The sequence below is a fragment of the Hyperolius riggenbachi genome, chromosome 1 (assembly GCF_040937935.1).
Source record: "Hyperolius riggenbachi isolate aHypRig1 chromosome 1, aHypRig1.pri, whole genome shotgun sequence".
In the NCBI taxonomy this organism is placed as follows: domain Eukaryota; kingdom Metazoa; phylum Chordata; class Amphibia; order Anura; family Hyperoliidae; genus Hyperolius; species Hyperolius riggenbachi.
In genome coordinates this window covers 91804763-91821591 of record NC_090646.1, presented here as the reverse complement: position 1 = coordinate 91821591, position 16829 = coordinate 91804763, and the positions used below count along the sequence as shown (strand labels likewise).

General features: G+C 46.0%; 1 protein-coding gene across 1 annotated transcript in view; it reads right to left on the bottom strand.

Moving 5' to 3' along the window:
• Positions 1 to 11457, bottom strand: part of ABLIM2 (actin binding LIM protein family member 2) — a 226009-nt gene extending 214552 nt beyond the window's left edge. The window contains exon 1 of the mRNA XM_068276796.1: positions 11383 to 11457. Within this exon, the coding sequence (XP_068132897.1) occupies positions 11383 to 11419 (37 nt within the window). The 5' untranslated portion in view covers positions 11420 to 11457. The remainder of the gene's footprint in view (positions 1 to 11382) is intronic.
• Positions 11458 to 16829: the final 5372 nt, after the last annotated feature.

Genomic DNA, 16829 nt, shown 5'->3' with positions numbered 1-16829 from the left:
TGCCCTGCTCCTGCAGGAAAAGATGGTCTTGCTAACACCTGCTCGTCACCTGTATTGCACAGCCACTTTGCTTGGACAACCCCACATCACTGTTCAACGCTGTACCACCCTGAACCCCGCCACTTTACTACCCTTGCCATCTGACAACCAGTCTCCACATGACTGTATTGAAAATTCCCACCGTAGTTTTCTTCCCCGTCCAGACCTCCAGAGTGAGCCCCTAGAGGGGAGTAAAGTAGTCTTTGTGGACGGCTCTGCAAGCAGAGGAGAGAATGGAGAAAACCTAGTGGGTTATGCAGTAGTGACGCTGGAATCAACCGTAGATGCCGGTAAGCTCCCTTCCACGTTTTCAGCTCAAGCTGCGGAACTTTATGCTCTTACAAGAGCCTGTTTGCTGCACAAAGATCAATCCCTCACTGTCTACACTGACAGCCAGTATGCTTTTTCAACCGTGCATACATTTGCAGCTCAGTGGCACCAGCGGGGTATGGTTACAGCGGCAGGGAAGCCTGTCCGTCACAAAGAGTTGCTTCTCCAACTAATAGAAGCTATCCAAGCACCCTCAAAGTTGGCTATTTGCAAATGTGCTGCCCATAGAAATGATGACTCCCCTGTCACTCGTGGCAATAACCTGGCAGACAAAGCAGCTAAATTAGCCGCAGTTACACCCCCTGCTGACTTGCATTCCAAAGAACCTGAGTCTTTGCATTCCACAGACCTGTTGAGTTTCCAAAAACAAGTCCCCCAACAGGAGATGGATAAGTGGCTTAAAGCAGGTGCCACTCAGTCTTCCACAGGCTTGTGGATGGTTGATGGTAAACCTTGTATACCAAGGATTTTGTTCAGACTGCTTGCAATTGTGACACACGGGGTTTCACATGTGTCAACAGGAGGGATGGTGGCTATCCTTGAACAAAGATACCATGCCCCAGGTATACAATCCTTCCTTAAAAGTTTCTGTGCCCAGTGTACGATTTGTGCCCAGAACAACACGGCCAAAGGCTTAAAGCCAGTGAAAGGACACACCCCATCAGGTACATACCCTTTTCACACCATTGCACTAGACTACATTGAGCTGACACCTTCTGAAGGGAAGAAATATGCCCTGGTCATACTGGACATATTCTCTGGGTGGGTGGAGGTGTTCCCCACCAACAAAGCAGATGCATTAACAGTTGCCAAGGCCCTCACTAGAGAAGTAGTACCAAGATGGGGGATCCCAGAGAAGATGATTAGCGACAATGGCAGCCACTTTGTAAATGAGGTTATATCCCACCTGACCACCTCATTGTGTATAGATGTCAGAAACCATTGTGCATACCATCCTCAGTCAGCAGGAAGTGTGGAAAGAGTGAATGGGACAATTAAGAATAAACTCAGTAAAGCCATCAAGGAAACAGGGAGAGGTTGGGCCTGGTGTTTGCCAGCAGTACTACTGAGCATCAGAATAACACCAGGAAGAAAGAGACTGTCACCTTATGAGATATTGTTTGGCAGACAGTACAGACTTCCTGACTTTGACACACAAGAACAACCCCTAGAAGACTGTGAACTTGCTGACTTTCTGAAGTACACTTGCAGACAAAGACAGAGGGCCAAGTATCCGGGCCCAATACCCAAAGGGGAGGTGGAAGAGGGACAGGAACTGGATCCTGGAGATTGGGTGTGGGTAAAGGTGATAAAGAGGAAATGCTGGTCCTCTCCAAGGTGGGAGGGCCCCTACCAAGTCTTGATAAGCACACCAACCGCTGTCAGAATAGCGGAAAGAGCAACATGGGTACATCTGAGCCATTGCAAGAGGGCGCACATGGGCCTTTCGGTCTAGATTAATTGAAGATCCAGAGCCACAACTTGCTACAAACACTCACATGAAAACTTCGGTGGTTTTTTGAAATAAAAGAAATTTTTTTTTTTTTTTAGTACCTCGGTCATGAAAGGTGTTTAGATTTCCTCCTAAAATAGTAGCCAAATCCAATCTGTTCTTGATAGTTAGCACCACGGGGTAAAGAGGGGCGGAAATTTGAGATCCTGAGGCGACGGGAACATTTGCTTGAGCCTCAGTGCGACCACGATCTCAAAGGCTGTGGGAAGATATTAGAGGATTCTTCCTAAGGCACAGGTGTAGTTCTTTATCTTGAACCATGGTGAAAGAGGAGATAAAAGGGGGGGGGACAGATACGGGAAAGGCTACATGGAGGAATTGCTTTTCTTGAACCAGGTTGGGTCAAAACTATAGTATTTTAAAGAAAGAAGAAGAGCCCTGGAATGACTACGACAGATACTGACAATAACATCACAGACCCTAGAAGTGACTTGTTTAAGAATAATAAATCTATTGACTGATTAACTGACGGAACTAAATTTGTCTGTTGCATGGTGAGGAGAACATGCCCGAAATCTTTCTCACGCCTAATTGAGACCTATACGTGTACAATGATGCTGCAAAGGTTAAATACTGGGATATGTGGGTGTGTAAACTGAAAGGGAAACTGGATTGTATGACGACACTGGTGAAAGCCCAAAAGGAGACCAGTGCCTGAAGCCAATGCCAGACAGTCCCTGAATGAGAATGCTCATTCTTTTGTCCCATGTTCTTACATCAGATATGTATGAAACCTTAATGCAAACATGATGATGATGTGCTGAAGGGAGATGGCCAGGCCCACGTGTGAGGCAATCACTCCAGCTCACGGCCAGAGCCTGATTTTTGTTTTTGATCGTTTCACTTCTATGCCTTGACTTGCTGTAGTGCATACCCATTTGCAGCAAAGGGGAGTAGAAGGCTGTGTTTGCTTGAACCTCTGACCCCTGTAGTGGAGACACATTTGCAGATACCTGAGGTTTAAGTAAGCATAAGCATAGAAATGTGAATGTAAATATTCTTTTTATAACACATATATAATCAAGCCACAACCCACAGTATTAATTATAAACAGGAGGGAAATGTGGAAAGAATTTTATAATTAATCTGTTAATCTTTATGTATATTCTGTATATCCTGTGTAACCTATGTGACTATATAGTCCACATGCACAAGATTAGATTATTGTGTTAGAGTGACACTTTAAGTAATAGGATTATTGTTAACCAAGGAGTTATCACGATACCATTGAATATATGTTATATATGTTTTTGAACCATATACTGTGCAGTCTCCTATGTCTTTCACAGTGAAATTCCAGAACAACCTCCAAACCTCCCCCCAGTGTCATTTTGTACCAAGCACGAAGAATTCCTTGAGCAGAAGCAGTTTAAACTGGATATTTCATCCTGGAAAAATATCCACTTGGCTATGAGATCATTTCAGAGAAACGAAAGTGGGTTTGTCTTTGAAGGAAAACGAAAGCAAGAATATTGTTACAGGGGACTTCCTTGAAAGGCTGATTTTCAGGACAAAGAGGAGTCAAGTGACCCCACCTGCAAAGGCGAACTGAACATGCTGGTTGGACTTTTACCAGAAAGAACTGCCCAAAAGGAGGAATATTTTATCATATTAATTAGGCTTTAAAAGGCCAATGCATGCAGGAAAAAACTTACTTTCTACTGCTATGCTGGGCCTGTGTTAGAGATAGACTCTATATGCTGGCTGTTAGAAAGTCCTTGTACAAGTAATAAAGATTTCTAAGGTTTTGGCAACTGAACGAAGAATGTCTCATGAGTAAGTTTATTTACTTTTAACATATGCCTTACTGGACGGGAACATTTTACATTAGTTGGGACAGCGCTGGGGGGTTCGTCATTTGTCCAGATATTGTCGTTCTTACCACCGTGCACTCCATTGACCTCGACAGCCCGACATCTCGTAGCATGTCCAATCAGAACATGCGAACAGTTTCGGGCCTCCATTTTAAAAATGGCGATAACCCCGTAACAGTTTTTGGGTCAGCACTTTCTGTTAACCAGTAATAACACTTGAGCCGTAGGGAAACATGGATATTACCTTGCACATCAGTTGTACTTTCAGTTATAACTGACAACTGATATAGTGAAAAAGAGCCTTACTCCTGTACCAATATTTTATACCTGCAAAAAAAGCACCATCAGACAACTCACCTATTCCTGGATTTTTTCGATGTCTTATCCGCCTTGTCAGCTCTCCTAATTCGCTGCCATGTCCACCGTATCTGCAAGCATCTTCATCACTATGGACCGAAGTTATCCGAAAGTACTTCCGGGTCAGGGTCATAGCACTGGAGATGCCGGCTGGTACAAGAGGACACGGCGGTGGAATGATAGAGTTGACAGGTCTTAAAACGTTGGTGGTAAAAGGAGGCGTGACCGGGGAGGAAAACTGCCCTTTGCTCCCCACCCATATTTAACAATCTAGTCAGTCAAAGATTTTGTCTGACTAGAACAGGGACCCCTGGGGGCAGTGGACTAAGAGAATGGTGCAGTGATATGTCACATGCCATGTGACATATGTCACAGCACCATTCAAACAACGGCACATATATTAATCAAACCCCCTCTCAGTTCAGGGGTACTTAAATGCTTTCAGCTTCCCGAGAGACAAGTCTGACTAGATCTAGTCAGAACTGGAAGGCATTGTAAGAAGAAAATGATGAGCTTCTGAGAGGAACTGATGGGGAGGCAACTCCGGAGGCGGAAGGAAGTCGCACACAAGTCTGGCAACCTGGAAGACTACAGAAGGGCGAGGAATGACCTTAATCGGGAACTGAGGGCCGCCAAAGGGGAATATGCTGAGAGGATGGAACAAAACCTGCGCTCAAACGACTCACGGGCTGTGTGGAAGGGGCTTAAGACTGCCACCAACTACAAGCCTCCCCCTCAACACGCATCACCCAGCCCAGAACTAGCCGAAGAACTCGGAAAGTTCTACTGCAGGTTTGAGAGACAGGAAGAATTGGGGGAGCACCTGGAACCTCACACTCCACCTCCATGCACCGGGGAGAACCTCACGAGTCCACCCCTCTCTCCAGCGGTGGGAGAGGATGATGTCCTGAAACTCCTGTCAACACTAAACATCAGGAAAGCCCCTGGCCCTGACGGAGTGACTCCAGCCTGCCTGAAAACCTGCGCCAGGCAACTCTCTCCCATCCTCTCCGCCATTTTCACCAAGTCACTAAGAGAAGGGAAGGTCCCCGCCTGCTTCAAGAGGTCGACCATCATCCCTGTCCCTAAGAAACAAGGGGTTTCCGAGCTTAACAACTTTAGACCAGTGGCCCTTACGTCCGTCATAATGAAAACCCTGGAGCGAGCAGTTCTATCCAACCTCAAACTCTCCACCTTGCCCCTTCTGGATCCCTATCAGTTCGCGTATAGGGCAAACCGGTCCACTGATGACGCAGTAAACATCTGCCTTGAATCTATCTATGACCACCTGGATAGACCGGACACGTACGCCAGAATACTACTCTTGGACTTCAGCTCGGCGTTTAACACCATCTGTCCACGCATTCTGCAGGAAGAACTAGCTGCACTGGGAGTGCACCCAAGCCTACGACTTTGGATCACAGACTTTCTCACCAACAGGACCCAAGTCGTCAGGCTGGGGGACATCAGTTCACGAAGTATGACCACGAACACAGGCGCGCCTCAAGGATGCGTCCTGTCTCCACTGCTGTTCTCCCTTTACACAAACAAATGCAGATCCAGGGCAGACTTAGTTAAGGTCATCAAGTTCGCCGACGATACTACTATCATTGGACTCATCACCAAGGACAATATCCAGGAGTACTGTCAGCAGGTGGAGAGAATCTCCCTCTGGTGCAAGGAGAACAGGCTGGTACTTAACACCGCAAAAACTGTAGAACTAATTGTTGACTTCAGAAGGTCTGCTTCCACCCCACCCCCAATTCACATCGATGGTACGGAGGTGGCAAGAGTACCCTGCGCTCGCCTCCTGGGCACTACAATCTCCAGTGACCTCACCTGGAGGCCCAATATCACTGCAATACAGAGAAAAGCCCATCAGAGACTGTACTTCCTCCGCCAGCTGAGGAAGTTTGGCATGGCCCAAGAGATTCTGACCAACTTCTACTCCGCTACCATTGAGTCGATCCTCTGCTCATCCATCCTGGTCTGGTACGCTGGCGCAACCGCCAGCGACAGGCACTTACTTCAGAGGGTCATCAGGGCGGCGGAGAGGGTCATTGGGAGACCTCTCCCCTCACTTGCCCTCCTACACAACAAAAGACTGAGATCGAGGGCCCTGAAGATCGCCAACGACCCCTCTCACCCGGGCCACTGCTACTTCAGTCCGATGCCATTGGGACGGAGGCTTCGGGCCATCTACACAAAGACGGCTAGGCACAGTAACTCCTTCTTCCCCTCAGCTGTCAGCCTCCTGAACTCCCTCCACATACTTCCATCAGGGCACCCCCCACGACATATAGAACTGTCACGGACAGAGCCAACTGCTGCTCTAGTATGTTAACTGGAAATTCAAATGTAAAGTAAAATGTAAATGTTATTGAAATGCAAGTAACCGTCTGCTACTGACATGTGTAACTGTAAATTTCTGCTCCTGTTGCTTATCTATGTTATTGATTTATGTCTCTTCTGAGCCAAATGTACTGTGCCAAACCCAATTCCGTGCATGACCCAGTCATGCTTGGCGAAATAAACGATTCCTGATTTTACAGTTAGATCACGTGTTTATTTTAAATAACTTTACTCAGTTCAGGTTCACTTTAAATGTTTTTAATAGCAATCAAAGAGAGACAAGTTTTGTTTACATTCCTGTCATTGTTGCTGGAGTTTTTAATGTGACAGTTTGAGCAATGCCATCTTGTATGACATTTAAAAAGAAAGCCATTTACATTTTATGCCTCTCACAAAGCAAATGTAACCAGTTAATCAAAACAGTTTTCGGCATGGAACTGCCGTCCATAAAAACAGAGTGACAAGCGATCAGAAATGCCACATGCATAAAGGGCAAAACCCTTCCGACACATTGCTCCGGCGAATCAAGGCGGCCTCCCAAAATTGGATTATTTTGTTTGCTAGCTGGCTGTGCTGGGAAACAATCTGACGCATGCAAGGAAATTGCCATTAGGGACTGGACGAAAGACGAGCAAACCTTTTTAAAGTAAAAATTCAGGAAATGCTTTAGCTTGTATGTCTTTGTAAACCTTTTCCAAATGTATACTCAAACAAGACAGAAAGCCAGGAAGCTGAGAAGTAAATGCTGTTATTTATAGAGAACCGATGTGTAACACGACATGGGACAAAAAACATACAGTATATGTGAGCAGTCATGTTAAGTGCACCAAGGCCAGGATTTTTGGGAAGGCCACACAGGCTCGGGCCTAATGCAGCAGCTGCCTGGGGGCGTGGCTGGATGTGGAAGAGAAACTGCTGCATACAAAAGAGGAAGCTGCAAATGTGAAGCTACATAGATGAGGAGAGCTGATGGCCAAGAGAGCTGTACATGAAAAAAGGTTTCTGTACGTGGATTTCACACATAAAAGTGTGGGGTGCACATGAAATGGGTGGTGGCTGCTGCATGTAAAGGTGGCACCACAGGAAAGTGTACCAAGGGGTGAGAAAAGTATAAATCCGTTTTGAGTTGAACTCTTAACATTTCCAGGTTTGTAAGATTTTCCCAAATATTGATTTCTAACAGCTCTCCACAAAGTGAACAGATTTACCCTGTAACCCTTAGCTGGGGACAGCTCCCAGGACCAAGGCTGTATGATGTTGAAGACTCCATCTGTAGAAGAATAGAGGAGGCAGCACCTTGGGGGCGGGGCTTGTGCCCACCATAATAAATAAGTGGCAGTTAGTAGAACTTTACCTGGAGAATAATTAGATGAAGAGAACTCTTACTTTTGTACAGGGACATCACAATAAACCTTACTCCAATCACCTACCCGTGAAATCTTGACCTTTGAAAAAGCAGATCATAGAGTACATTCTGATTTGTACCAAAAAGTGTTTTGCAGGTCCTGCCCACTCTTTGACATGACTTACAACTGAATCAGTCACTGAAATGGCAGAACTTACAGTACCAGCTCTCCAGTACTCAGATGAATAGGTTGTGAAAGGACACCACTCTGGAAACTAGATTACAGTATATCTCAGTACATTATGCAGTTGGGTCTAGTGTGGGTAGAGGGAAGGGGTGCAAAGTACGGAAAAAAATATAATCATGAAGAGCGAGTCCAGTTCCTCCCCATTTTCCATAGCAACAGCATAAAAACTATAGTTTTAGTGACACACAAGTGTTCAAACCATCACACCACCACCATTATTTCCACCAACAAATGGTCACACCAAAGCCATCTCCTTCTTCTGGTTAGACGCTTGCTCTCAGCTGCTAGAAAGGTACTCGTTCACATCATGTTCTGCTTTAGCTCCAAGAACAGAAATATGAAGATCTACTGATGGGTCAAGTAGTTTATCTACTGACACTTTTCAGCCATTTTCCACAAGATCATGACGTCGAGGATCCAGGCCTTTATTGTGATGCACTTTGTAGATCAACAGTGCTGCCAGAAAAGTGCTATTTCTCCTATTCTGTGTGAATTATGTGCACTGCTTCTACTTTGTCTGGAATTCTGAGCCTAATGCTGGGCATACACGGGGTCGAGGCAGGCTTATCAATCGAGCCGATGGCTCGATTGATAATATCCGACAGGTCCGATGACCCGCCGGATAGATTCTCCGCTCGATCCCTGCTGGCGGACAATAGCGGGGAATCGAGCAGAAGATAAGCAAGCGCCCGCGGAGACGAGCGGGAATGGATCCGGACGGCGGCGGGGACAAGCGGGGACGCGTCGGGGGTCGACCCGTGTATTCCCAGCATAATACTTCAGAGAATGACCCTTCTAGCAGTTAAGAGGAACTTTACCGAAAGATAGTAGTAGGGGCAAAAATTATATATATTTTGCTTGCTTGTCAGTTGGTAACAGTCGTTATTTCCCACAATGCAACTTGGTTCACAAACAGAAAACTGTCACAGCCATGGCCCTGACATCACACTGTGGGAGGGGTTTCACCACAATATTAGCCATATAAGACGCCCCTAATGATCTATTCAAGAAAGAGTAATGACTTCCTGTGGAACACGTGATATCGGCTACTCATTTGAATGAATTTCAATCCTGGGTTAAAGTTCCTCTTTAATTTGCCTCTCAGACTTTATACCTGGTAACTTGATCAATTATGGAGGACAAGAACCTGTTCAATTAAGCAGGATCTGGAGTTTTTGTACAGGGGCAAAAATAAACTTGCGGACCCTCTCCTGAAACGGCACTACAAAATACTATACTGCCTTATTATGTCACAGTTCTCTCAGATGAAATGAGATGCCTGCAGAATGAGGGGACACAGCAGGACCCGATGGAATATCTAGAAGGAAGGTGTGGATGAGGCTGGAATGTACTGGGTTTGGGCTTCAGCTGTGAAAACACTTCATAGAGTTTTGAGATGAGAAGGCCATGCACTCAGGCGTGACACTAAGCCTGCGTATTTCTTCCATGTCTAATTAGATTCAGTCACACAGTGTTTAGGAGTAGGACTACCAGGAGCAAAAGTAAGATAAAAACTGTACCTAGTGTACTATATATAGACTACGGTTGATCTGTATAAGTGGAGTGGAAACTTACTTAGCATCACATGGGCTTCCCATAATGAGCCAGCAGGTCCTCTTATACAGGTGCAGCACGTTCTTTTATTGGAAGAAAGCTAAATAACGTAAGGAGTAATATGTCTCCTAGGATCCTGCAGTGCCTTGTAATGTTCTGCCCCAAAAGGAAGTTACAGCACACCTCCCAACTTTTTGAGAAAAGAAAGAGGGACACTTAAGCCACACCCCTGCCACTCTCTTAATCACACCCCCGACACACCCCTAGTCACGCATACCATAAGAATTTCATAAGAAAATTATGTTGTTTCATAATTCAAACCACACTGGTCATTTCTATCCCTGTTCATTTTTCTTCATATTAACATTTGAATATAAGAAATACTGTATATCAATTTAAAGGATGGAAATAAAGTTTTTAGTAGAAAAATACATATATTTAGACAGATCTGTACATTAGTCCTGAAAGAGGGACAGATGGGGAAGAAAGAGGGACAGAGGGACAGGGTCCCCAAAGAGGGACTGTCCCTACAAAAGAGGGACAGTTGGAAGCTATGTATGTATAGCTATAAAGAAACAACCTTTATATATTTTAAATAATGGCGGTTGGTGCTGTCTAGTTTTTTTCATGTCTGCCAGTAGAAAAGATGATGACGTGCAGGATGATTGTGGATCAAACAATATAAACAAATTACATGGCAAATATCATTTCTTGATCTCTCTTCTATTTGTTAACTTCTCATTTTGCAATTTATTGATTTTTTTTCCCATTTAGCTAAAGTTTCTCTTTTAAGACACCTCTCAGCATGATGACATTGAATTTAGAGTCTTGAGATTTATTGACTTCATAGACAAGAGCATGAAACTAAGCAGGGAAGCAGCTGCGTCTCACAGATGATGATTTCAAAGTGGAGATTTAAATATTTGTAACAGTTCAGTTGTGGTAGTCTAAGGCCCCTTTTACACTTAATCAGTTGGTATGCGTTAGTGTGTGTTAGTACACGTTAGTGCGTGTTGGTACGCATTATTTCCACAGCAGTGCATTGGGAAGAAGCTTTCAGTTAAAAAGCGTTAAAGAGACTCTGAAGCGACATTAAAAATGGCCTTTTACCCTATAATCAACATGGGCACGTTTGCTCCTGCTAAAACGCCAAATACCCCCCCCCCCCCCTGCAAAATCCACGACCAAGTTGGTCGTAGATTTTGCTGCTGATGGAGGCAGAGCTTTCGGCTGTAGCTCTGCCTCCATGCGCGTCTATCAGCGGTGGATCTCCGCCTCTCCCCCGCCCCTCTCAGTGAAGGAAGAATGAGAGGGGCGGGGGAGAGGTGGCGATCAGCGCTGATAGGCGCCCCGAGAGGCAGGGCTTCGGCCATTAGCCCTGCCTCAACAGGAAGCGATCCCCGGACACCACGGAGGGGATTTGGGGGGTAAGACCCCTCGTTCTGCCGCGAGATAGTGGCGTTTTAGCAGGGGCAAACGTGCCCATGTTTATTATAAGGTAAAAAGCGATTTTTAATGTTGCTTCAGACTCTCTTTAAGTGTAAACGGTGCCATAGGAAAACATGGGCATTACTTTGAAAATCAGTTTTCTTTCAGTTATAACAGAGCAACTGATTAAGTGTAAAATGACCCTCAGATTATTTTAGTATCCAGTCTTATCCAGTCAGCAGTAACCACTTCCAGACAGGAGCACAAAGTAACCAGGAGATTAGACAGGCAGATGAGAAGCGGTTAACATTCACTCTTATCCCTCAGGAGTCTCCTGAGACTGGAGTAATGGATAGCCGTAGTCAGCAATCGATTCTGTGATAATGAAGATCAAATCTCTTACCGGTGACTTCAGAGTCAACTTCCACAACTACTGTCATTTATAAGTAAGGAGATGCACTGTGGAAAACAGACTTCAGCAGCATGCAAAACCCATCAAATGTTACTAGATCAGATCAGGAAAAAGAGTCTGTGTTATCATCATACCATTCATTTCACCTGCTGACTTGGCAAACCTAATTGTGGTAGAGCATACATGTCACACTCCAGCCCATGGGCCAAATTTGGCCCTCAGAGTCATCAAATATGGCCCCCAAGTGGTTTCCCCACTTTGCATTATGTTTGGCCCACTCTAGACCCTTCAGGTAAGTTATGTTGGAAGTAAAGCCCTAGAACACCGGGGATGCCATATGGGGGTCGGGGAGGGAGAAAGGGGGAAAGCCCTAGACGCCAAGGAACTGTATGGGAAGGGGGGCACTAGACACCAGGGAACTGTATGGGGAGGGGGGCACTAGACACCAGGGAACTGTATGGGGAGGGGGCACTAGACACCAGGGAACTGTATGGGGAGGGGGGCACTAGACACCAAGGAACTGTATAGGGGAGGGAGTCCCTAGCCACCATGGAATTGTATAGGGGAGGGAGGCCCTATCCACCAGGGAACTGTATAGGGGTGGGAGGGGGAGCCAGTAGGCACCAGGGAACTGTATAAGTGAGGGAGGTGGCCACAAGATATTGAGGTTGGCCTGCAACTTGTTCCCAGTGTTCAAATTCGGCCCACTTTGTATTTGAGCTTGACACTCCTGAGGTTTAAAGAATAAGGTGCAATACTTGTTTGGCCTTCGCAATTAAAGTAACCCCAAAGCAAACCTGGGCCAAAAAACAGATACCTGGCTTGAGGGAAGCCACTGAATCTTCCAGAGGCTTCTCGTGTCCTCCTCAGCCCTACCGACACTGGTCGGGACCCTCCTGAAAATCACCACCTTGCTCATGCACAAGCATGGCCATCCTACACCTGAATGAGTACAGCCACACCTGCGCAGTAGCACAGAGCCAATAGTACACGAGCGGCACCGGCTTATTGCACAGGGGCAGCTGTACTCGCCCAGACGCACTTGTATATAACTCAAGGAAGCTCACGTCCCAGGCTCCATCTCTGCATCAGCAGGATCCTTGTTACATGCTGCTCAAATATCAGGCAGCAATACTGCCCTATTGAATATTTGGTACGGTTGTTTTCCACCACAATGCCTTTCCATTAGCCTGTCTTAATCTTGGCTACAAGACAAAAGTTTGCCTTCTTAAAACAAGGTATTTTTGGATTATACAGGTTGTTGGTTTTTTTTTGCTCCCTTACACACTCCTAGGAGTTCTGGTTCACCATGAGCTTGCTCGGCAATCTGTAACTTTGGGCGCAAGGTCACTGGGAACGTCTTCTGAAACCCGGAGGTCATCTCCGTATCCATAGCTTCCAACTGTCCCTCTTTTGGAGGGACAGTCCCTCTTTGGGAGCCCTGACCTCTGTCCCTCTTTCCTCCTCATTTGTCCCTCTTTCTATGTAAATATATATATATTTCTCTACTAAAAAATGTGTTTGATTGACTCTAAACTTTATTCCCATCCTTTAAATTGATATATTACTAATTCTAAATGTTAATATGAAGGAAAATGAACCAGGATAGAAAGTACCAGTGTGTTGTGAATTACAAAACAACATATTTTTCTTATGAAATCTTTTTAGGTTGACGGGGGCATGATCAGGGGTGTGGCAGGGGTGTGGCTTAAGTGTCCCTTTTCTCATTTCAAAAAGTTGAGAGGTATGCAATAGTTGCACATATGTGGCACTCATATATCCTCCTAGTCAGCTACAATATAGATGTAAAGTTTTTTTTTTTACAAATGACCTACATATTAGTCATAAAGACATTATGTAAATGAGTACAGTCTTGTGTGTACTGCGCACATCATTTAGAACTGTAACTAAGCAAGTGCTAAGCACTGTGACATTTTTCATGAGCTGGTTGATTTTGTGCATCCATTTATTTAACGTATTCATTCAAATCACTTCATTATACTGTTCGTTTTAATTTAATGTAGTTTTTTTCCCATTCATTTATGCTGATTGCAATGTTTTTATGAATATGATAACACCATGCCCTAATGTTTTAGCAGAATAAAGCTGAAATAAAGTCATTGCAAATTCTCCACTAGTCCCATGCATGACTAATTGTTTTCTTTAAAATTAGTATTTACAGTGGCCTTATTATAGTTTTAGTCTTCAAAGTCATGTGACCACATTAGTGCTTTTCTACCCAGATCCCAGGGAAGTTCCTGCGCACTGGTAGTCCAGGTCAGTCTGGGACACACCCCCTTTCGTATGGGCCTATGGCACACATATGCTACATTTTACATGGTTTTCTGTGGATTCTGTGGCTAGTTTAAAGGACAGCTCCCAGTACTGGATCGGCGGGGGGGGGGGGGTGGGGGAAGCCCCCAGGTGTTATTTCTGCTTTTGAAACACACAGTAAGCAAACATTCTGCAGTAATGTACCTTGCCAGCAGTAAAGATGTTGCCACCAGTAATATATTTCTAAATGTAATTCAGGTTGAGGAAAGATTTAACAATGGGCAATCACAGACCAGGGGCGTCGCTAGCCCTATTTTTTGGGGGGGGGGGGCACGTGCCCCCAATCTGTCCTGGGGTGCCACGGATCTCTTCGCGCCGCCACCCCCTCTGTCAGCGGCTCCCTCCAGCCGCCGCCGCCGCGTCACTCAGACCTCAGGATCAGGCGGCGAGCCGGCGACCAATCGTGCGGGCACTAGGACCCAGCGCCCGCACTGATACATCCGGCGCCCGCTCGTACTACTGGTCGGGTCGCCGCTGATCCTGAGGTCTGACTACACTGCCAGGTGAGGGGGGAGCGGCGGCGGCTAGAGGAGGGGGGCCTCCCTGTCACTCACTCACTACCTAAAGGGGCTCCCTGTCACTCACTCACTACCTAAAGGGGCTCCCTGTCACTCACTCACTACCTAAAGGAGCCCGGCTCCCTGTCACTCACTCACTGCCTAAAGGGGCTCCCTGTCACTCACTCACTACCTAAAGGGGCCCGGCTCCCTGTCACTCACTCACTGCTTAAAGGGGCTCCCTGTCACTCACTCACTACCTAAAGGGGCTCCCTGTCACTCACTCACTGCCTAAAGGGGCTCCCTGGCACTCACTCACTACCTAAAGGGGCTCCCTGTCACTCCCTCACTGCCTAAAGGGGCTCCCTGTCACTCACTCACTGCCTAAAGGGGATCCCTGTCACTCACTACCTAAAGGGGCTCCCTGTCACTCACTCACTGCCTAAAGGGGCCTCCCTGTCACTCACTCACGGCCTAAAGGGGCTCCCTGTCACTCACTCACTGCCTAAAGGGGCTCCCTGTCACTCACTCACTGCCTGAAGGGGCTCCCTGGCACTCACTCACTACCTAAAGAGCCTCCCTGTCACTCACTCACTGCCTAAAGGGGCTCCCTGGCACTCACCCACTGCCTGAAGGGGCTCCCTGGCACTCACTCACTGCCTGAAGGGGCTCCCTGGCACTCAGTCACTGCCTGAAGGGGCTCCTTGGCACTCACTCACTGCCTGAAGGGGCTCCCTGGCACTCACTCACTACCTAAAGGGGCTCCCTGGCACTCACTCACTACCTAAAGGGGCTCCCTGTCACTCACTATCGGGGTCCCTGTCACTCACTACCTAACTGGAGGCGCCTGTCACTCACTAGCTAACCTGGGGGTCCCTGTCACTCACTACCTAACTTGGGGGGTACCATATTAAGGGGGCATTCTGCCTATTTATGTGAAATGCTGTCTATTTATGTGCCTCATGACTGCTGAATTTGTCTTGTTGGGAGCCTTATGATTTGTTGGGGGCCTCAAGATTGCTGAATTTGTCTTGTTGGGGGCCTCATGATTTGTTGGGGGCCTCATGATTGCTGAATTTGTCTTGTTGGGGGCCTCATGATTTGTTGGAGGCCTCATGATTGCTGAATTTGTCTTGTTGGGGGTCACATGATTGCTAACTGCGAGACTATGGGAAAAGCTGAATCCTTATCATATGAGACAATAGCATTAAACCTACTTTTTTTAGCGTTTTAAAACAGAAAATAAAACTGGCAGGTTCTAAAAAACTGAATACATTTTTCAGGAGCAGGATGGATGAAATTGTTTATCTTCACAGTTCATTTTCAACTTGGATTTTCCATAATGTTCATGTATGAGTTAAAACGTTTGTACAGTATTTAGTTTAAATTGCTGTTGCCACTTTGCGATAGATACCGGTAAGTGACAAGTGACTTTTGGGTTGCAGTTTGGGCACTCGGCCTCCAAAAGGTTCGCCACCACTGTCATAATCTAATGTCCCACCATTGCTAGGTTCATGTAAATTTGTCTCCACCCGTTACCACACCTATAGTCTGGTCCATGGCCCACCCATTTTTTGGTGCGGCGCGATAAGCACGCCGCACAACGTGATCCTCATATTTTTGGCACGCTAGCTGCAGTGTGCTGAATTCTGCTGCCTACAGTATGTACAGTATACGTTGTTCTCTAGTGCCTGCACTGTGTGCTGATTTACCTCCAGTGTGTACAGTGTAAGGTGTTACTCTGTGCCTTTACTGATTGTAAACCAGCTATATTGTATGCTGATCCCTGCTACTTTCAGTATGTACAGTATTAGCTGTAAAGCCTGGTACACACATACAATTTTGATTAGCAAATTTTAGCTCTGTTCATAAAATTCATTGTCTGTTGGCCCACTTACTGCACGGGGGTGGTAAAATTGGGGGTCAGTGATTGACCAATCAAAATTGTATGTGCATATACATCTTTGATCTATGCCTATACTGATTGTAAATTATCTAAATAAAGGACAGGGGGCTCCATCCAATATTTCGATGGGCAGGCCCGTTATCTGTAGCTTACACCGCTGCTAAGTTCATGTACATTTGGCCCCACCCATGGCCACGCCCACTCACCTCATGGCCACGCCCACCTCCCCACCTGGTGCCCCCGATCTCCAAGGACCCTAGAAACGCCCCAGTCACAGACTAAATAATTTATAATTAGTAAATGTAAAGTAATGTTGTAAAAAATAAATAATCTTATTCATCATGTTTGACTCCGTAAAGTTCCTGTGTAAAGTACCCCTGAACAGGGTTTAGAACAATATACTTTTCATACTACAGTATTTTATTTGTGGTGCTGTGAAAAATGTCACAGCACCTTCCCCCCCCCCGCTTTACTCAGCCGTAATATTTGACTTGAGCAGAACGTTGATGATGGGCGGGGAGGAAGTGGCAGTTCTTCCTCCTCTCTGCCCGTCCTTAGTTCCGCCCCCTCCACTCATAGCTTATAGTTCCTGATATGTGTTACTGCACACAGTGCACAAGAAAGCAGCGCTGTGTGCGGACTAGTGGTAATTGAGGTCAGAATGATAGTGTAATAATACAGTTAACTATTAGTACACTATT